The sequence below is a fragment of the Schistocerca piceifrons genome, chromosome 4, assembly GCF_021461385.2.
Source record: "Schistocerca piceifrons isolate TAMUIC-IGC-003096 chromosome 4, iqSchPice1.1, whole genome shotgun sequence".
NCBI lineage: Eukaryota > Metazoa > Arthropoda > Insecta > Orthoptera > Acrididae > Schistocerca > Schistocerca piceifrons.
The window spans coordinates 163,959,888-163,981,982 of record NC_060141.1 but is presented as its reverse complement, the minus strand read 5'-3'; the positions used below and the strand labels follow the sequence as shown (position 1 = coordinate 163,981,982).

The following is a 22,095-nucleotide window of genomic DNA, read 5'->3' as shown; positions in this document are numbered from 1 at the left end:
CACGAGAAACTGCTCTGAAATTAACCTGAACCGACAAAATTGTGTATATATTCTCTGAAACTTCAAAGGAATTAGAAAAAGTGACAATATTTCGTGAATCACACACAATACTGTTAACAATCGCATGAACACTGGGGGGTTTCACCATACATCTGCCCACTTTTGAGTATAACCAGTGTCTCTTAATACTACGACTCGTAGCAATACAATATCAAAAACTTTTATTAGTGAGTAAAGAGTCACTACGTGATTTGACAGCTGACATTTATAATTCCCGCTCACGTCAGGAAAAGTACCAATACGGGAATAGCAGCTTTCACATTATTGGTCAGAACGCAAGCAATTATGGCAGTCGCGAAGCCATATTTCGCGACAAAATACTCTTATTAGTTACTGTCATATATCTAGTCTCATAACAATACATAAAATAACTACAATAACTTTCACATGCAAGGAGAATTAGTCCTAATGAGAGGAAGAAGTTTATATTTACTGGTGTTTCAACAATGACTACCAGGCAACTTTTAATTCACTGATTGTAATTTTATTTTCGTTAGCAGAAAGCAAACAAACTAAACAAAGAATTTAATTAAACAGAGTCTGTAATTCTTATACTTTTAATAGAGAAAGAAAGTTTCTAGGTCAGGGGATAGCGTTCAGCGAAATCCCTTAACTTTTTGTTGCATACGAAGCGTTGCGTTAGGCAGCACGATGTCGGCGGGTTACGATGATGAGAGCAGGATACAGACAGTTCCGCTGGTTAATCTTCTCCGGCGAAACGCAAATAAAGTTCCGGCACAGCTGTATCATTAACCCCGTGGTGATTAACAAACCACAAGACGCCAGTATACGAACGTTGTTGACAAGTCCTCTCTTTCAAAGTACATGACGTAGACATCGCTCGTTTTTACACTTTATGCACTGTCCGTGACGCTATTGTCCATAATTACACGGTTCGTCACATTCATATAGACTTAGCCACAAATACACAATTCATAGAATTGTTCATGTATTGAAGCACACCGTAAACAATGTCCACTCTGTTCTCCACTGGACTTAGTCACTTTCTTCCATTGGATGCTCTGTTTTAATTTTTTAATTTTTTACTTCATCCCTGAATTACGATTCTAGATGGTCTGCAAAATATCTCACCTCCCACATCGTCTGCATTCGGTCTATAACATTTACCACCAATCCAAAAATTCCTTTACGTGATGGAATAGATCGAAATTGGCATCAATTCTGTTGAATAAGAGTAACGTTTCTTTTTTTACTTTAGGTTCCTCTATTCTCCAACTGTGAAGTCGCTATCATCGTGTGATGACCTCAACCCACAGGAAAAATAATTATCAAAATCTGAACTGTGAAGTCATCCAAAATTCTAGTTGGAAAATCACACTCTTTGTTACACTTCTCAATTGGTCACGATCCCACTTTGTTTATGAAATGAAAACTCTAATATTCACGAGAAACTGCTCTGAAATTAACCTGAACCGACAAAATTGTGTATATATTCTCTGAAACTTCAAAGGAATTAGAAAAAGTGACAATATTTCGTGAATCACACACAATACTGTTAACAATCGCATGAACACTGGGGGGTTTCACCATACATCTGCCCACTTTTGAGTATAACCAGTGTCTCTTAATACTACGACTCGTAGCAATACAATATCAAAAACTTTTATTAGTGAGTAAAGAGTCACTACGTGATTTGACAGCTGACATTTATAATTCCCGCTCACGTCAGGAAAAGCACCAATACGGGAATAGCAGCTTTCACATTATTGGTCAGAACGCAAGCAATTATGGCAGTCGCGAAGCCATATTTCGCGACAAAATACTCTTATTAGTTACTGTCATATATCTAGTCTCATAACAATACATAAAATAACTACAATAACTTTCACATGCAAGGAGAATTAGTCCTAATGAGAGGAAGAAGTTTATATTTACTGGTGTTTCAACAATGACTACCAGGCAACTTTTAATTCACTGATTGTAATTTTATTTTCGTTAGCAGAAAGCAAACAAACTAAACAAAGAATTTAATTAAACAGAGTCTGTAATTCTTATACTTTTAATAGAGAAAGAAAGTTTCTAGGTCAGGGGATAGCGTTCAGCGAAATCCCTTAACTTTTTGTTGCATACGAAGCGTTGCGTTAGGCAGCACGATGTCGGCGGGTTACGATGATGAGAGCAGGATACAGACAGTTCCGCTGGTTAATCTTCTCCGGCGAAACGCAAATAAAGTTCCGGCACAGCTGTATCATTAACCCCGTGGTGATTAACAAACCACAAGACGCCAGTATACGAACGTTGTTGACAAGTCCTCTCTTTCAAAGTACATGACGTAGACATCGCTCGTTTTTACACTTTATGCACTGTCCGTGACGCTATTGTCCATAATTACACGGTTCGTCACATTCATATAGACTTAGCCACAAATACACAATTCATAGAATTGTTCATGTATTGAAGCACACCGTAAACAATGTCCACTCTGTTCTCCACTGGACTTAGTCACTTTCTTCCATTGGATGCTCTGTTTTAATTTTTTAATTTTTTACTTCATCCCTGAATTACGATTCTAGATGGTCTGCAAAATATCTCACCTCCCACATCGTCTGCATTCGGTCTATAACATTTACCACCAATCCAAAAATTCCTTTACGTGATGGAATAGATCGAAATTGGCATCAATTCTGTTGAATAAGAGTAACGTTTCTTTTTTTACTTTAGGTTCCTCTATTCTCCAACTGTGAAGTCGCTATCATCGTGTGATGACCTCAACCCACAGGAAAAATAATTATCAAAATCTGAACTGTGAAGTCATCCAAAATTCTAGTTGGAAAATCACACTCTTTGTTACACTTCTCAATTGGTCACGATCCCACTTTGTTTATGAAATGAAAACTCTAATATTCACGAGAAACTGCTCTGAAATTAACCTGAACCGACAAAATTGTGTATATATTCTCTGAAACTTCAAAGGAATTAGAAAAAGTGACAATATTTCGTGAATCACACACAATACTGTTAACAATCGCATGAACACTGGGGGGTTTCACCATACATCTGCCCACTTTTGAGTATAACCAGTGTCTCTTAATACTACGACTCGTAGCAATACAATATCAAAAACTTTTATTAGTGAGTAAAGAGTCACTACGTGATTTGACAGCTGACATTTATAATTCCCGCTCACGTCAGGAAAAGCACCAATACGGGAATAGCAGCTTTCACATTATTGGTCAGAACGCAAGCAATTATGGCAGTCGCGAAGCCATATTTCGCGACAAAATACTCTTATTAGTTACTGTCATATATCTAGTCTCATAACAATACATAAAATAACTACAATAACTTTCACATGCAAGGAGAATTAGTCCTAATGAGAGGAAGAAGTTTATATTTACTGGTGTTTCAACAATGACTACCAAGCAACTTTTAATTCACTGATTGTAATTTTATTTTCGTTAGCAGAAAGCAAACAAACTAAACAAAGAATTTAATTAAACAGAGTCTGTAATTCTTATACTTTTAATAGAGAAAGAAAGTTTCTAGGTCAGGGGATAGCGTTCAGCGAAATCCCTTAACTTTTTGTTGCATACGAAGCGTTGCGTTAGGCAGCACGATGTCGGCGGGTTACGATGATGAGAGCAGGATACAGACAGTTCCGCTGGTTAATCTTCTCCGGCGAAACGCAAATAAAGTTCCGGCACAGCTGTATCATTAACCCCGTGGTGATTAACAAACCACAAGACGCCAGTATACGAACGTTGTTGACAAGTCCTCTCTTTCAAAGTACATGACGTAGACATCGCTCGTTTTTACACTTTATGCACTGTCCGTGACGCTATTGTCCATAATTACACGGTTCGTCACATTCATATAGACTTAGCCACAAATACACAATTCATAGAATTGTTCATGTATTGAAGCACACCGTAAACAATGTCCACTCTGTTCTCCACTGGACTTAGTCACTTTCTTCCATTGGATGCTCTGTTTTAATTTTTTAATTTTTTACTTCATCCCTGAATTACGATTCTAGATGGTCTGCAAAATATCTCACCTCCCACATCGTCTGCATTCGGTCTATAACATTTACCACCAATCCAAAAATTCCTTTACGTGATGGAATAGATCGAAATTGGCATCAATTCTGTTGAATAAGAGTAACGTTTCTTTTTTTACTTTAGGTTCCTCTATTCTCCAACTGTGAAGTCGCTATCATCGTGTGATGACCTCAACCCACAGGAAAAATAATTATCAAAATCTGAACTGTGAAGTCATCCAAAATTCTAGTTGGAAAATCACACTCTTTGTTACACTTCTCAATTGGTCACGATCCCACTTTGTTTATGAAATGAAAACTCTAATATTCACGAGAAACTGCTCTGAAATTAACCTGAACCGACAAAATTGTGTATATATTCTCTGAAACTTCAAAGGAATTAGAAAAAGTGACAATATTTCGTGAATCACACACAATACTGTTAACAATCGCATGAACACTGGGGGGTTTCACCATACATCTGCCCACTTTTGAGTATAACCAGTGTCTCTTAATACTACGACTCGTAGCAATACAATATCAAAAACTTTTATTAGTGAGTAAAGAGTCACTACGTGATTTGACAGCTGACATTTATAATTCCCGCTCACGTCAGGAAAAGCACCAATACGGGAATAGCAGCTTTCACATTATTGGTCAGAACGCAAGCAATTATGGCAGTCGCGAAGCCATATTTCGCGACAAAATACTCTTATTAGTTACTGTCATATATCTAGTCTCATAACAATACATAAAATAACTACAATAACTTTCACATGCAAGGAGAATTAGTCCTAATGAGAGGAAGAAGTTTGTATTTACTGGTGTTTCAACAATGACTACCAGGCAACTTTTAATTCACTGATTGTAATTTTATTTTCGTTAGCAGAAAGCAAACAAACTAAACAAAGAATTTAATTAAACAGAGTCTGTAATTCTTATACTTTTAATAGAGAAAGAAAGTTTCTAGGTCAGGGGATAGCGTTCAGCGAAATCCCTTAACTTTTTGTTGCATACGAAGCGTTGCGTTAGGCAGCACGATGTCGGCGGGTTACGATGATGAGAGCAGGATACAGACAGTTCCGCTGGTTAATCTTCTCCGGCGAAACGCAAATAAAGTTCCGGCACAGCTGTATCATTAACCCCGTGGTGATTAACAAACCACAAGACGCCAGTATACGAACGTTGTTGACAAGTCCTCTCTTTCAAAGTACATGACGTAGACATCGCTCGTTTTTACACTTTATGCACTGTCCGTGACGCTATTGTCCATAATTACACGGTTCGTCACATTCATATAGACTTAGCCACAAATACACAATTCATAGAATTGTTCATGTATTGAAGCACACCGTAAACAATGTCCACTCTGTTCTCGCATTTCAAACTTCGACGACGTCACCGAAAGCCATTTATATTGCACAGTTAATTAGTCTTCACTCTCATGGCTTGATAGAATGTGATATACAACAGTTCCACAACCCAAAATCAATACCAGCAAAGATCGTTCGAATAAAGACTCAGTTCGTGTTCGCCACAACAAAGTAATGTTAGCGGCACTTTCACAGTCCGGTTTATTCGCTCTTAAAGTTCGCTGGCGATGGCATTACATACCGCAGTGGTAAAGAGAATTAACAATCTGATAGTTCGGTGTCACTGTCCATACAATTACGTATGCTTTTCATGAAACACAGTACTATTTTTCCCGCGCACGCTTCACAGACACGCCATCCACCATCCCCTCTACTACGCAACAACCTTTCAACTCTCGATATCACTATCGCTGTCCCCTGTCTATAGATGTTATATCGTTATCGTAAATTACATAAACCTTTATAAATGTTATTGACTGCATTTTTCACAATTAATAATATTCCAAAAGAGAACTTTAGAAACTTTACCACAGGTACAAAGCAAGAAACATATTTATCCATTGGCAAACGAAATAATCACAATTACATCTTTACATTTAAAAACCACAGCAGAATATTACATAATCACAATTAGAAATGCCCAAACGAACAAAAGAAAAAGTATAGAAATCCAAAGAAAATCACGAAAAAAAAATATTTTATATGCGTAATTAGCAATGCCTTCACAATCGCCAAGTAAATTATCTTGAACTAACTTAATGTTTCACTTATGCATCTTCACACGTAATTCTTATCTATTAGGCAAGAAGACTTGTGCAGTGTGCGTTTACTCATTGCTAGGTTACCCCTTAAGAGGAATCGCCTTCGAATGCTACAAAACGCTAACCATTACCTACTGGCCAATGAAATTTGCTTCAGCTTCAACCTGAAGTTTGATTTGTATGTTTTGGTGTCAACGATGGACCTTCGTCTCCTCAGCGATCAGGCAATTACACAACAACTACATCACGTATTTATCCTGCACAAACATTAATGATAATAAATTATATGCGCATTATAATCGTTTTCGTTTTGTATTGTCCACCGATTGCAGCTTTGTGATATCCATCACTTGGAACAGCTTCATGGGAAGAATGGCAATGTCTGAGTTACATTGCCCGTATCATAACTGCTTGGACTGAAGGAGCAAACGCCATATAAATTTCAACCAATAATGCAGATTTACAGTCTAAACTACAGAGTTCCACGACGTAATTGAAGTATGGATTATCAATAGTATGTCTTCCTCTTTTCGTTTCTTCTGGGGACAGAAACTCATAGCTTCCACAGAAGTGGAGGTACAGGTCAAAAGGCTGTTCAAACGCCTGACATCTATGGTGCTTTCCACAACAGGTGTGTCGTGAAACATAGTATCAGCATGGGCTATATGTGTCTATGGGAATGCCTGAGCAGAGAGAGGGGAGAGGAGGAATTGAATTGTCAGAGGAAGGGAGAATGAGATGGACAGAGAAAGTGTAGAATAGTAGGTGGAGAGAGAGAGAGAGAGAGAGAGGGTAGGAAGAGATGGACATGGACAGAGGCAGACGAGAGGGGACTTGAAAATAGAGTTGGGGATGGTCAGGAGTAGGGTGACAAAGGCAGTGGAAGGAGGTAATAGAGACAGAGAGCAGGTGGAGGAGATGGCAAGAGATAAGGGGAGGAGGAAAGGGGGAGAAGAAAGGGAGCGAATGGAGAGAGACAGATGGCGTAGGAAGAGGCAGAGACAGGCGAGAGGCAATGGACAGAGGGAGGGGAAGGGTGAGTTCACCTGAGAGTTCAAGATGGAGCTGAACAGCAGATATAATGGGGAGGAGGAGATGGACAGAGGGAGAGATGGGGATGGTCAGAGAGAGAGGAGCAGACATGAAGATGAGGGAGTCGAGGATGAACAGAGAAAGGGGACAGGAGGAGGGGGAGGGAGAGGAGGAGTTTGAGAAAGAGGAGATGGAGAAGGGGGAGGATGAGGAGAAGGAGAATAGGTGGAGAGAGGGGGGGGGGAGGAGAAGATGTGTGCAATATATATATCAAACTTGTGCACGAGTGAGGCCAGGGGGAAAGATTTTAATAGAATTTGTGCAGATGTTTATGGAGATTTTTGTTTAATTACTTGGGTTGCATATGAGGTTGTGTACTTTACAGAACCGGCGATAAATTATCCATTTCCAACATTTATTCACCATTGTTCCACTCTTGTGTCAATGATGTTTTCGTGCCGGATCTCACCCTGTTGTAAACCTCTCTTTCCTGCATTCACATTTCTGCCAGATCTCTTGCAACGTCTTGGACGCAGCGTGCTTCAGTTATATTGTTCACAAGCAACGTGAATATCTGGAATCTAAAATATCAATTAAAGTTTGCTGTTTAGAACAAATTCATACTGAATTATTTTACAGCACTTCCAGTATCAAAACCTTCCTTCCTTTCTCTCCTCTCGCAATCACAGCAAATTACGCTGATAGTACCATTTCCGTCTCTGTGTCATGTCAAGAAATTTCGCTTTGTACCTTGTGTGCATTCCTGTGTTGTAAATACTTTGAGTTACGTTTGACGTCTAGCGACTGATGGCATGCGTATGGCAAGTTGCGGTTTCCACGTCGCTCAACACGCGCGTGCGCGCTGTGTCGCAGCTTGGTGTCCCGCGGGCTGCGGGCCCGGCCGGTGCGTGCCGCCCGGTCGCTGCGAGTGCCCACCGGGTAGGGCCGGGCCTCGCTGCTGGGACCTCCAGTGCGGCACCGGCGCCGACAGCGTCGTCTGCCGGAACGGCGGCCACTGCGGACCCGACGGCTCCTGCGTCTGTGCCGACGGCTGGACCGGACGCGGCTGCGCCACGCGTGAGTAGCCAGAGCCCACAAAGAGAACACTCCAAGCAGCAGCAGCCGAGCACAGGGGCTTGGCATTTGTAAAGCAAACATTCCGGTTAGGCACTGCAGAATGCCGTAAGGGCACAGCCGAGGTGGGAAACAGGTAACCGTCCGCGGCATCCCACAGTCCCAATAGCTGAGAGGCACAGCTTTCCTTCTACCTCTGTTCCACCTGTCGACTGCATTCTTACAAGGGAACCTCCCCATCGCACCCCCCTCAGATTTAGTTATAAGTTGGGACAGTGGATAGGCCTTGAAAAACTGAACACAGATCAATATACAGAACAGGAAGAAGTTGTGTGGAACTACGAAAAAAATAAGCAAAATATACAAATTGAGTAGTCCATGCGCAAGATAGGCAACATCAAGGATACCGTGAGCTCAGGAGGGCGGTGGTCCCGTGTTTAGCGTGAGCAGCTGCGGACCTAGAGATCCTTGGATCAAGTCTTCCCTCGAGTGAAAAGTTTAAATTTTTATTTTCAGACAATTATCAAAGTTCAGGCACTCACACATAATCAAGTTCGCTTTCCAAAATTCCAGGACATGTTCAGATTTGCTTTGACATATGCAGGATTTGACGGTCTACACACGGAAAAATTTGAAAGCGTTAAAAACGTATGTTTTGACAGAGCACAGGGAAAACTGCGCTACTGTGAAACTGTTGCATTCATTTGTTGCAGTTTATGTGACAAACTTATGTTTTCATCACTTTCTTGGGAGTGATTATCACATCCACAAGAAAACCTAAATCGGGCAAGGTAGAAGAATCCTTTTACCCATTCGCCAAGTCTGCAAGTCAGGTGAGTCGACAACATATTCCTGTCATGTGACGCACATGCCGTCACCAGTGTCGTATAGAATATATCAGACGTGTTTTCCTGTGGAGGAATCGGTTGACCTATGACCTTGCGGTCAAATGTTTTCGGTTCCCATTGGAGAGGCACGTCCTTCGTCTACAAACCGCACGGTTTTGCGGTGCGGTTGCAGAATATAGACACTTAACTTATTACAGTGAACAGAGACGTCAATGAACGAACAGACAGATCATAACTTTGCGAAAATAAAGAGACTAAACTTCGGTTTTTCGGTGGGGTCGCAAAACATAGACACCAAACTTATTACAGTGAACACGGACATCAATGAACGAACAGACAGATCATAACTTTGCGAAAATAAAGAGAGTAAACTTTTCACTCGAGGGAAAACTTGAACCAAGGACCTCTCGTTCTGCAGCTGCTCACGCTAACCACCGGACCACGGCCCTCTTGAGCTCACATTACCTTTGATGTTGCGTATCTTTCACGTGGACTACTCAGTTTGTATATTTTGCTTATTTTTTTCATAGTTCCACACAACATCTTCCTGTTTTCTCGATTGATCTGTGTTCAGTTTCTCAAGGCCTATCCGTGAGAGGGGTGCGATGGGTAGGTTCTCTTGTTAGTATACATCAAGTGTTACGTCAGGCTGCGTCATGCTACTGCTGACGTTTTTGCATCACTGTGCTAGTCTGTCGCCAAAGTTCATTTTCGTAGAATATTTCATTGAGTAAAAAATAATGTCGATGTTACTCCGTCTTTTGCCATTGTATAAAGTCTTATTTGGATCAGACATGTTCGCTTCGATTAAAGCTTCTTTAGTATTCGGCTTTCTTGCTTCCACTTTATTTCCATGCTCTCTTCTATATTTAGACTACAATTTTAGCTCAATGCACTGCACTGTGTCGCGAGCACGCAACCATATTTACATTCCTAAATTAATACTTTCCTCTACCTCTCTTCCACCTGTCGACTGCATTCTTAGTATACATCGGGTATTACGTCAGGCTGCGCTCTGCTACTGCTGACGTTTTTGCATCAGTGTGCTAGTCTGTAGATAAAGTTCATTTTCGTAGTACATTGAAAATGCCGTTTTATTATAGAATATTTCATTCAGTACAAAATAATGTCGATGTTGCTCCGTCTTTTGCCACTGTATATAGTATTATTAGGATAAGACATGTTCGCTTCGATTAAAGCTTCTTTAGTATTCGATAGGAGAGGCATCTGCGTCGTCAAGGAGAATAGTATATACAGCAGTGGGCTGGGAGTCCTGAATTAGTCCGAAGTAAAATGTCAGCAGTTAAAGACATTTCGAGCCTGCGAAGTCTGTCTTGGTAAACATTTACCTGGCTTTTCTGTGTGTCTCAGAACTGTAACCGAATGTTAGTGGCAGTTACCTTTTCTTGACATAGTCTCAGCCCTGGGTCGACTGAATGTATGACATTTGAAATTGTATCTGCTCTTCGTTTAAGTTCTTTACTTAGTCATTGCAGTGGCAGTATTTTAGGTAAAAGTAATAAATCTTTAGTGTAAGTGACAAAGCAGCATGGAGGCCATCAAGCAATACTGTGGTAACAATGCTCGCCATCAGTCATACTATGTCCACATGTAGGGCACAGTAAAAGATGTCCAAGTGAGCAGCGAAGCGAGGATAGCAGAGTGCAGCGATAAGCTGGAACGCGCATCAAAGAACCATGTACACTTCTGGCCATTAAAATTGCTACATCAAGAAGAAATGAAGATGATAAACTGGTATTCATTGGAGTAATATATTATATTTGAACTGATATGTAATTACATTTTCACACAATTTGTGTGTATTGATCGAGAGAAATCAGTACCCAGAACAACCACCCCTGGCCGTAATAACGGCATTGATACGCCTGGGCATTGAGCCAAACAGAGCTTGGATGGCATCTACAGGTACGGCTGCCCATGCAGTTTCAACACGATACCACAGTTCATCAGGAGTAGTGACTGGCGTATTGTGACGAGCCAGTTGCTCGGCCACCATTGACCAGACGTTTTCAATTGGTGTGAGATCTGGAGAATATGCTGGCCACGGCAGCAGTCGAACATTTTCTGTATCCAGAAAGGCACATACAGGGTCTGCAACATGCGGTCGTGCATTATCGTGCTGAAATGTAGGGTTTCGCAGGGATCTAATGAAGAGTAGAGCCACGGGTCATAAGACATCTGAAATGTAACGTCCACTTTTAAAAGTGCCGTCAATGCGAACAAGAGGTGATCGAGACGTGTAACCAATGGCACGCCATACCATCACGCCGGTGATACGCCAGTATGGCGATGACGAGTACACGCTTCCAATGTGCGTTCACTGCAATGTCGCCAAACACGGATGCGACCATAAGGATGCTGTAAACAGAACTTGGATTCATCCGAAAAAACGACGTTTTGCCATTCGTGCACCCAGGTTCGTCCTTTAGTACACCATCGCAGGCGCTCCTGTCTGTGATGCAGCGTCAGGGGTACCCGCATACATGGTCTCCAAGCTGACAGTCCATGCTGCTGCAAATGTCGTCGAACTGTTCGCGCAGATGGTTCTTTTCTTGCAAACGCCCCCATCTGTGGACTCATGGATAGAGACGTGGCTGCACGATCCGTTACAGCCATGCGGATAAGATGCCTGTCATCTCGACTGCTAGTGATACGAGGCCGTTGGGATCCAGCACGGCGTTCCATATTACCCTCCTGAACCCACCGATTCCATATTCTGCTAACAGTCATTGGATGTAGACCAACGCGAGCAGCAATGTCGCGATACGATAAACCGTAATCACGATAGGCTACTATCTGACCTTTATCGAAGTCGGAAACGTGATGGTACGGATTTCTCCTCCTTACACTAGGCATCACAACAACGTTTCGCCAGGCAACGCCGGTCTACGGCTGTTTGTGTATGAGAAATCGGTTGGAAACTTTCCTCATGTCAGCACGTTGTAGGTGTCGCCACCGGCGCCAACCTTGTGTAAATGCTCTGAAGAGCTGATCATTTGCATATCACACCATCTTCTTCCTGTCGGTTAAATTTCGTGCCTGTAGCACCTCATCTTCGTGGTGTAGCAATTTTAATGGTTAGTAGTGTAGTAAGCTGTCAGTGCCACCGCACTCGAGCGTGTCTCTTTGTTATTGGCGAAGTGACTAAAACCAGGTTTTACAGAAACAAATGAGAAGCCACAGAGTACCAATAGGCTGAATTTGAGGACAGGGCGTCATTCGATTCGGGGGCTTCGTCATCGCTGAGTAGCTGCACCACGCCGCCGGAGCATCGCTGGACTCCGAAACGACCGCACAACGCCAACAGCAGCCTCTCGATCAAGACCAGGTTGCATCTGCCGCCGGACTGGATCCTTCACGTGACTTGGTGCCATATCCCCGCCGGCGTGCTGCCCGTGTCTGTAGCCGCCGACGCTCAGGTCCAGGGACGGACTCTGTGTCATAACGCCAGCCACCATCTGGCACTTGTCCGAGGGCCGCATATCGAAAGCCGTGCACACTCGCCTCCGCCATAGCTGAGTGAAGAGCAGCGGGGCCGTCGCCTGGCATGTCACTCTGCGAGGAAGTGCCACTGTCGCAATTGGCCGTGAGCTTTCCTTCGCTACTGTGCCGGAGTCTTGACGCAGCGACGCTGGGTGCCGTCGTAGTATCCGACGCCAGATGCACCGTTCAGCGCTGGCGAGGAGAGACGTGCCTGCCTCATGTAGAACTGAAGATAACATAAAGCAATATTCTCAAACTGTAGGAAACATTTCTACTGGTTCCCCACCACCAATGGGCCCACCACACAGGCACCACCCCCTACAGAGATGCCCCTGTAGAGTGATCCATATTGAATGGTGTCAGGAGGACCGACATCACAGTAATCAACTGTGGAGGGTATGCCATCCCTGCAGCATGTCGTTCAAATGGCTCTGAGCACTATGGAACATCTTAGGTCATCAGTCCCCTAGAACTTAGAACTACTTAAACCCAACTAACCGAAGGTCATCACACATCCATACCCGAGGCAGGATTCGAACCTGCGACAGTAGCGGTAGCGCGGTTCCAGAAAACTGAAGCGCCTAGAACCGCTCGGCCACACCGGCCGGCAGCATGTCTTTCGGGCCAGAGCCCGCAGTCTCTGTTGATATGTTGTGTACGCGGGACAACAGCTGGTCAAACATTAAACAAAGTAAATCGCCAGACGACCGTGAATTTTGAGAAGTTATTTTATTTTATTTTCACAAGCAGGTTCGGCAATTCAATCTGCGACCTTGAGGTCCCATTTGCACCTAATGTATAAACGTTTAAACGTATCGATATTGGTCACGAGCTCTAGCAGAGGATCCGACGGTGGTAAATCTTCGTTCCACTTCCTGTGGCAGAGCGTCTGATGATATATTTTCATTTACAGAGGACTTACAGGGTGACAATTCATGAACTATTGGAAAAAAAGTGAATTAGTTACAAACTAAGGCATGCACACACTTTATTAACATGTAAATGTCAATACAGATATCCGGATTTAGGTTACGACATTTTCTATATGCCTACCATCATTGACGATGGTGTAGGCGCAGACGAAAAGCGACATTCTGCATGACACGCTCAAGCGTCGGAACATCGATGCTGTCAATGACCTCCTGGATGGCTGTTTTCAGCTCAGCAGTGGCTTTCGGGTTATTGCTGTGGATCTTGACTTTGATTACAGCTCCACAAGAAGGAGTAGCATGTGTTCAGATCCGGAAAATATGATGGCCAATCTCGGTCCATGGCAGCGGTGTCTTGGTACCCTAGAGGAATACGGTCCCGATAGTGCTCCTCCAGGTCATATAACACTATTGCTTGGTCGGGGTTGAGCTCGCCTTGCGTGAACCATATATTTCCGAAATCAGCGTCACTTTGGATAATGTGGATGAAATTATCTTCCAAAGCCTTTCCGTACCGTTCGGTAAAAACCGCGCCATCAAGGAGTATCGCAACGATTATTCCGTGACTGAACATTGCACACCAGTCACCTGTTGAGAGTGAAGAGACTTTTTTTCTTTGGTCATCAGTCTACTGACTGGTTTGATGCGGCCCGCCACGAATTCCTTTCCTGCGCTAACCTCTTCATCTCAGAGTAGCACTTGCAACCTACGTCCTCAATTATTTGCTTGACGTATTCCAATCTCTGTTTTCCTCTACAGTTTTTGCCCTCTACAGCTCCCTCTTGTACCATGGAAGTCATTCCCTCATGTCTTAGCAGATGTCCTATCATCCTGTCCCTTCTCCTTATCAGTGTTTCCACATATTCCTTTCCTCTCCGATTCTGCGTAGAACCTCCTCATTCCTTACCTTATCAGTCCACCTAATTTTCAACATTAGTCTATAGCACCACACCTCAAATGCTTCGATTCTCTTCTGTTCCGGTTTACCCACAGTCCATGTTTCACTACCATACAATGCTGTACTCCAGACGTACATCCTCAGAAATTTCTTCCTTAAATTATGGCCGGTATTTGATATTAGTAGACTTCTCTTGGCCAGAAATGCCTTTTTTGCCATAGCGAGTCTGCTTTTGATGTCCTCCTTGGTCCGTCCGTCATTGGTTATTTTACTGCCTCGGCAGCAGAATTCCTTAACTTCATTGACTTCGTGACCATCAATCCTGATGTTAAGTTTCTCGCTGTTTTCATTTCTACTACTTCTCATTACCTTCGTCTTTCTCCGATTTACTCTCAAACCATACTGTGTACTCATTAGACTGTTCATTCCGGTCAGCAGATCATTTAATTCTTCTTCACTTTCACTCAGGATAGCAATGTCATCAGCGAATCGTATCATCGATATCCTTTCACCTTGTATTTAAATTCCACATCTGAACCTTTCTTTTATTTCCATCATTGCTTCCTCGATGTACTGATTGAAGTGTAGGGGCGAAAGGCTACAGCCTTGTCTTACACCCTTCTTAATACGAGCACTTCGTTCCTGATCGTCCACTCTTATTATTCCCTCTTGGTTTTTGTACATATTGTATACGACCCGTCTCTCCCTATAGCTCACCCCTACATTTTTCAGAATCTCGAACAGCTTGCACCATTTTATATTGTCGAACGCTTTTTCCAGGTCGACAAATCCTATGAAAGTCTCTTGATTTTTCTTTAGCCTTGTTTCCATTATTAGCCGTAACTTCAGAATTGCCTCTCTCGTCCCTTTACTTTTCTTAAAGCCAAACTGATCGTCACCTAGCGCATTCTCAATTTTCTTTTCCATTCTTCTGTATATTATCCTTGTAAGCAGCTTCGATGCATGAGCTGTTAAGCTGATTGTGCGATAATTCTCACACTTGTCAGCTCTTGCCGTCTTCGGAACTGTGTGGATGATGCTTTTCCGAAAGTCAGATGGTATATCGCCAGACTCATATATTCTACACACCAACGTGAATAGTCGTTTTATTGCCACTTCCCCCAATGACTTTAGAAATTCTGATGGAATGTTATCTATCCCTTCTGCCTTATTTGACCGTAAGTCCTCCAAAGCTCTTTTAAATTCCGAATCTAATACTGGATCCCCTATCTCTTCTAAATCGACTCCTGTTTCTTCTTCTATCACATCAGACAAATCTTCACCCTCATAGAGGCTTACAATGTATTCTTTCCACCTATCTGCTCTCTCCTCTGCATTTAACAGTGGAATTCCCGTTGCACTCTTAATGTTACCACCGTTGCTTTGAATGTCACCAAAGATTGTTTTGACTTTCCTGTATGCTGAGTCTGTCCTTCCGACAATCATATCTCTTTCGATGTCTTCACATTTTTCCTGCAGCCATTTCGTCTTAGCTTCCCTGCACTTCCTATTTATTTCATTCCTCAGCGACGTATATTTCTGTATTCCTTATTTTCTCGGAACATGTTTGTACTTCCTCCTTTCATCAATCAACTGAAATATTTCTTCTGTTACCCATGGTTTCTTCGCAGCTACCTTCTTTGTACCTATGTTTTCCTTCCCAAATTCTGTGTAGGCCTTTTTAGAGATGTCCATTCCTCTTCAACTGTACTGCCTACTGCGCTATTCCTTATTGCTGTATCTATAGCGTTAGAGAACTTCAAACGTTTCTCGTCATTCCTTAGTACTTCCGTATCCCACTTCTTTGCGTATTGATTCTTCCTGACTAATGTCTTTAACTTCAGCCTACTCTTCATCACTACTATATTGTGATCTGAGTCTATATCTGCTCCTGGGTACGCCTTACAATCCAGTATCTGATTTCGGAATCTCTGTCTGACCATGATGTAATCTAATTGAAATCTTCCCGTATCTTCCCGGCCTTTTCCAAATATACCTCCTCCTCTTGTGATTCTTGAACAGGGTATTCGCTATTACTAGCTGAAACTTGTTACAGAACTCAATTAGTCTTTCTCCTCTTTCATTCCTTGTCCCAAGCCCATATTCTCCTGTAACCCTTTCTTCTACTCCTTCCCCTACAACTGCATTCCAGTCGCCCACGACTATTAGATTTTCGTCCCCCTTTACATACTGCATTACCCTTTCAATATCCTCATGCACTTTCTCTATCTGTTCATCTTCAGCTTGCGACGTCGGCATGTATACCTGAACTATCGTTGTCGGTGTTGGTCTGCTGTCGATTCTGATTAGAACAACCCGGTCACTGAACTGTTCACAGTAACACACCCTCTGCCCTACCTTCCTATTCATAACGAATCCTACACCTGTTATACCATTTCCTGCTGTTGTTGATATTACCCGATTCTCATCTGACCAGAAATCCTTGTCTTCTTTCCACTTCACTTCACTGACCCCTACTATATCTAGATTGAGCCGTTGCATCTCTCTTTTCAGATTTTCTAGTTTCCCTACCACGTTCAAGCTTCTGACATTCCACGCTCCGACTCGTAGAACGTTATCCTTTCGTTGATTATTCAATCTTTTTCTCATGGTAACCTCCCCCTTGGCAGTCCTCTCCCAGAGATCCGAATTTGGGACTATTCCGAAATCTTTTGCCAGTGGCGAGATCATCATGACACTTCTTCAATTACAGGCCACATTTCCTATGGATACACGTTACGTGTCTTTAATGCAGTGGTTTACATTGCTTTCTGCATCCTCATGTCGTTGATCATTGCTGATTCTTCCGCCTTTAGGGGCAATTTCCCACCCCTAGGACAAGAGAGTGCCCTGAACCTCTATCCGCTCCTCTGCCCTCTTTGACAAGGCCGTTGGCAGAATGCGGCTGACTTCTTATGCTGGAAGTCTTCTGCCGCCAATGCTGATTATTTATCAAAGTTTAGGCAATGGCGGGGATCGAACCCGGGACCGAAAACGTCTTTGATTATAAATCAAAGACGCTACCCCCTTTTTTTATTTTTTTTATTTTAATTCCCGACCGAGACTCGAACTGGGGTGGGCAGGGGTCGCGACGCGAGGCCTGACCACGATGTCTCCTCCCTCCCATCCTGGGGATGTGATGTGGTACAAAGAACTCAGTTGGTGTATTACTGTGATTTTTTTATTTTATTTATTCATTTATTTATTTTTAATTTTTTCATTTTTTTATTTTTTATTGTTTTTAACAGTAAGGAATTGAAAACTAGTAAGTGCACACGTTGCGTCGGGTTGGGGACGCACATAACTAAAACCATGCTAATAGTTGTAGAAAAAGGCATAAAGAAAGAGAGAGCAAAGTGCGGGGCGAAGGAAACAATGAAACAAAACTGAAGGGTGGTATCCATACCACCATTAACCAGTGCTACATCCTGCACCGGATGGGAAAACTAAAACTGCGAAGACCTTTTCGCACCGGGGACTAAAAGAGGAAATGGGGCAAATACTGCTACAGAGTGTGAGGTTTCACAACGAAACTCTCCATCTGCTGTATCATCCAGGTATGACTTCTCGTAATGATGAAAGTAGATCCCATGTTGTACCGTGTAGTGTTCTATCATCGTATTGTAATTTTAGCTTCTCTTACCCGTGATGCTCCAGGTACGTGGAGGGTCGTGGAACGCACTTCACAAAAAATTGGAAAAATACTATCGATACTTTGGGTTACGGAGGATCTTGCAATGTCGGTCCTGCGAATAGTTCCAAAAGTCTAAAGTGTCCTTAGTGCCGTCCTGAAACAAATAATGCACTGCATGTCCACGAAGCCTCGCCAGTGCATCAGTTTTAGTGCGTGGGTAATACGTTTCATCCGGGAATAAGATAGTCTTGGGGTCGATATGATTCGGCGTTACCCGAAGGAAGTATGCTGACATTTCCCTCACTAAGTGCCACACTGCCGTAGCCTCGCCACAGCTAAGACGGTGTTCATCGTTGCCTTGAACGCCGCAGCTCGTGCACGTGGGTGAGTCTACCATGTGGATCGCATGTAGCCTTGATCTGGTCGCCTGCTTACCGTTGACAGTGATATACCACATCGCCGTGACGTCAGTGTCCAGTGTTACGTGGTGAATTGTCCTCCACACTACTCGCCAGTTGACGTTCGGGTGCTTCCTCTCCACGACGTTATCGGGTCGTCCACGTTGCAGGACCCTATAAACCGTCTTTGCCGTCGCCAGTTGAGTCGCTGGTAAGGCAAGTCGAACGTAACTGAGTTCGAGGTAAAAGACACCGATGTAGAAGAGCGAGGAGGGGACGTGGTGTATCGGCACAGGCGGCAACAGGGAGGGCGGTGCTAGTTCTTCTATTAACAAACTGGTCAGACTGTCCGGACGGCGGTGCCATAGTTTGACTAATGTGCTCACAAATAGGGCGACCACTGTGTCATAAACGTGATAAAGGCCAAGCCCTCCACGATCCGGGGGAAGGGTGAGAGTCTCATATTTGATCTTGAAAAGCATTCCTGAACTCACGAAGGACCCAAAAGCCGCAAGTATACGGCGAGCTAACATCACCGGTATAGGTAATATCTGGGCGATGTGCGGAATGCGTGACGCTAAATGTGTGTTAACATACTGGGTCCGTTGGACGATGTCCAGGGCTCGTAGGCGATTGTTGGCAATTCCAGTCCGAACATTTCGTAAAAGCCCCTCGAAAGTTGTGAGCAGCGGTCCGTCGTATATCGTCTGTAAGATCAATGCCGAGACATTTCAAACTATCTCTGAGCTGTAAGGGGGTGACACTGTTCTCAGACAATCCGACCCCGATGTTTATCACCACCGATTTTGCGACGTTGATACGACTACCAGTGGCCATGCCATATTTCGCTATCCAATTTAGTGCGCTAGCGGTGTCGTCACCGTTGCGGATGACAATCACCAGACCGTCAGCGTACGCTTTACACTGGAAAGTGTGGCCTCGTAACGTCATACCCGTTAGTCGTTGGCGCAGGCCGCAGAGGAGAGGTTCCATGGCCACAGCGTAAAGTAAAGTGGACAGAGGGCAGCCTTGGCTTATCGATCGAGAAATGGTGAGGGGCTGCGATGGTCGTCCGTTGACGATCACCTTGGACGTCGCGCCACGGAGTAGTCGCATGACGACAGTGATGAATGGCTGTGGGTACCGCATATGTTGGAGGACCGCTTCCAAATAGTTGTGGTCCACTCGGTCGAAAGCTTGACTAAAATCGATTGCCGCCAGTGCACCCTTCAGACGACATGCCCTCGCCAGTGAGATCAGGTCACGATATTCACTGAGTGCTGTTTGAATATTATTGTCGCCTCCTAATGACGTTTGATCGGGTGAGATAACATTTCGTAGGGTCTGGCGTATCCGCGCCGCCAACAGTCGAGAAAAGATCTTAAAGTCGCAGTTCAATAGCGTCAACGGGCGGTAGTCCTGCAGTCGTGAGCCACCGGACGGTTTGTGAATAGGAATAATCATCCCTTCCACAAGGGCCGCAGGGAGCGGCACGTCCGACATATGTCCGTCCTACTGGAGGCTAATAAATATTGAAAAGTCCGGTAAAATTCCAGGGGGAAGCCATCAGGACCCGGAGACTTGTTGACAGCTCCTTTTCTAATGGCGTCGATCACTTCTTCTTCTGTAATTTCTTCCATCAAGGCCGCTTCCATTGCCGGGGTGACGGTGCCGTAAATCGTCTGAGAGACGTCCTCCAGTGCTGTCGGATCAGGGGTCTGAGTGGAAGAGAGTTGGGAATAATGATTGTAGAACGCTGTGTTTATGTCTTGTTGCGTGGTGAGGCGATGACCGTCCTCCGTGTCGATGAAACGTATCAGCGCTCGTTGGCGTCGTCTACGTTCACGAAGGACGTGGAACATAGACGGGCGTTCGCTAGGTATCCGATCCTGCGTCCTCGAGCGGATGACTAGCCCCTCTAGGTGGTGTCGCATATGAGCGAGGATCTGAGCCTTAGCACGGTGGACCGCCGTTTGTCGTTCCGGAGACGGCGCCATAGCATCGCAGTCGCGCAGGACCCGGAAGTAAAAGTCGAGTGTATATCTTCGCCAAGTAGCGTGGTCACGACCGTAGGTTATCAACGTTCGCCTCAGTGCCGGTTTGGCACAGTCCAACCACCAGGGGATCTTTGTGGGATATACACGGAGGCGATTTTCACACGAATGCCACGTATCCTCAACGGCTTGGCGGCAATCCGGGTACGACAGGTGAGCGACGTTTAATTTCCACGGGCTGCGGCTTCTCCACACTTGTTGCCGCCGCAGGGCGACGGCACAAATGTAAGTTGAGTGGTCCGAGAATGCTGCAGGCCACAGTTCCGCATCCTGTGTTCCAGCGGCGAGAGAGCGTGAGACATAAATCCGATCGATACGACTGGAAGAGTGACTTGTGAAGTGCGTGAATCCCGGTCGGTGGCCGTGAAGATGTTCCCAAGTGTCCACCATCTGCAGGTCTCGAATTAGCGTCTCGAGTTCCGGGCACGGATTATGTCGTGGGAGTTGGTCTCTGGGCGCCAATACGCAGTTGTAGTCATCTCGAAACACCAGATGGTCGTGGCGGCCTTGAAGAGCGGGGCGACGTCTTCCGCAAAGAATCGTGAACGTTCACGACGTTTGTCCGTCCCGGAAGGTGCGTAGATATTGATAAGGCGGACACCCAGTACTGTGAGTGCCATTCCTCTTGCCCCAGGCAGAAACAGGATATCGTCCGCCACTATCCCTTCCCGAAGAAGTACAGCGACACCGCTGCCTGTTGGGGAAGCTGGAGAGACGCAAGCATCGTAACCGTACATGCCTGGGAAGTCGTCGACGTACTCTTCCTGGTAAGGGCTGTGTCGATGGAAGCAGAGTTCAACATATCCTGAAGCCATCAATACCCTTGTAAGGCTGTCTCATCACTGTAACTGACGGCGGGAAAGGATCAGCACTGGTGGGGTAAAGTTCCCCCCGTGTCGTCCGACACGATGGGCGAGGAGTGTTCCTCACAGTCGTCCGCCCAGTCGCCATGAAATACTATCGGCTGTTGGTGGCTGTGCCGGCCGAACTGGTCGTCCGGTTAAAGGCGCTGCAGTCTGGAACCGCAGGACCGCTACGGTCGCAGGTTCGAATCCTGCCTCGGACATGGATGTTTGTGATGTCCTTACGTTGGTTAGGTTTAACTAGTTCTAAGTTCTAGGGGACTAATGACCTCAGCAGTTGAGTCCCATAGTGTTCAGAGCCATTTGAACCATTTTTGTTTGTTGGTGGCTGTTAATGGCTGCTGCGGCACTCGGCGCTGACTCCATCGGCTCTGCTGGCTGGGAATCGGCAGCGGCTGTCTGCTTGTGATCCTGCTGTTCTGTGGGGTCGGAGGGGCTGAAGCCGTCATCACGGCGATCTGTTGAGTTTCAAGTTACAGCGGCCTCTGTACCGCCGGTACCGTCGTCGGAATTTCCACAGTCCATGTCAGACGATCACTGCAAACACTCGTCCGATGGAGCACGCCACCGTCTCTTGTGTTTTCGCGGGGAACGCTGTTTACGGACGTGTGTTTCAGTATCTGAATGTGGGTGGATTTCTTCAGCTGCCCGGTGTCTGGAAGAAAAG

General features: G+C 44.6%; 1 protein-coding gene across 1 annotated transcript in view; it reads left to right on the top strand.

The window, feature by feature from the left end:
• The window catches only part of LOC124795692 (protein kinase C-binding protein NELL2-like), a 252,531-nt gene that overhangs the window by 136,696 nt on the left and 93,740 nt on the right, over positions 1-22,095 (top strand). Inside the window, exon 7 of the mRNA XM_047259773.1 lies at positions 8,100-8,303. Within this exon, the coding sequence (XP_047115729.1) occupies positions 8,100-8,303 (204 nt within the window). The remainder of the gene's footprint in view (positions 1-8,099; positions 8,304-22,095) is intronic.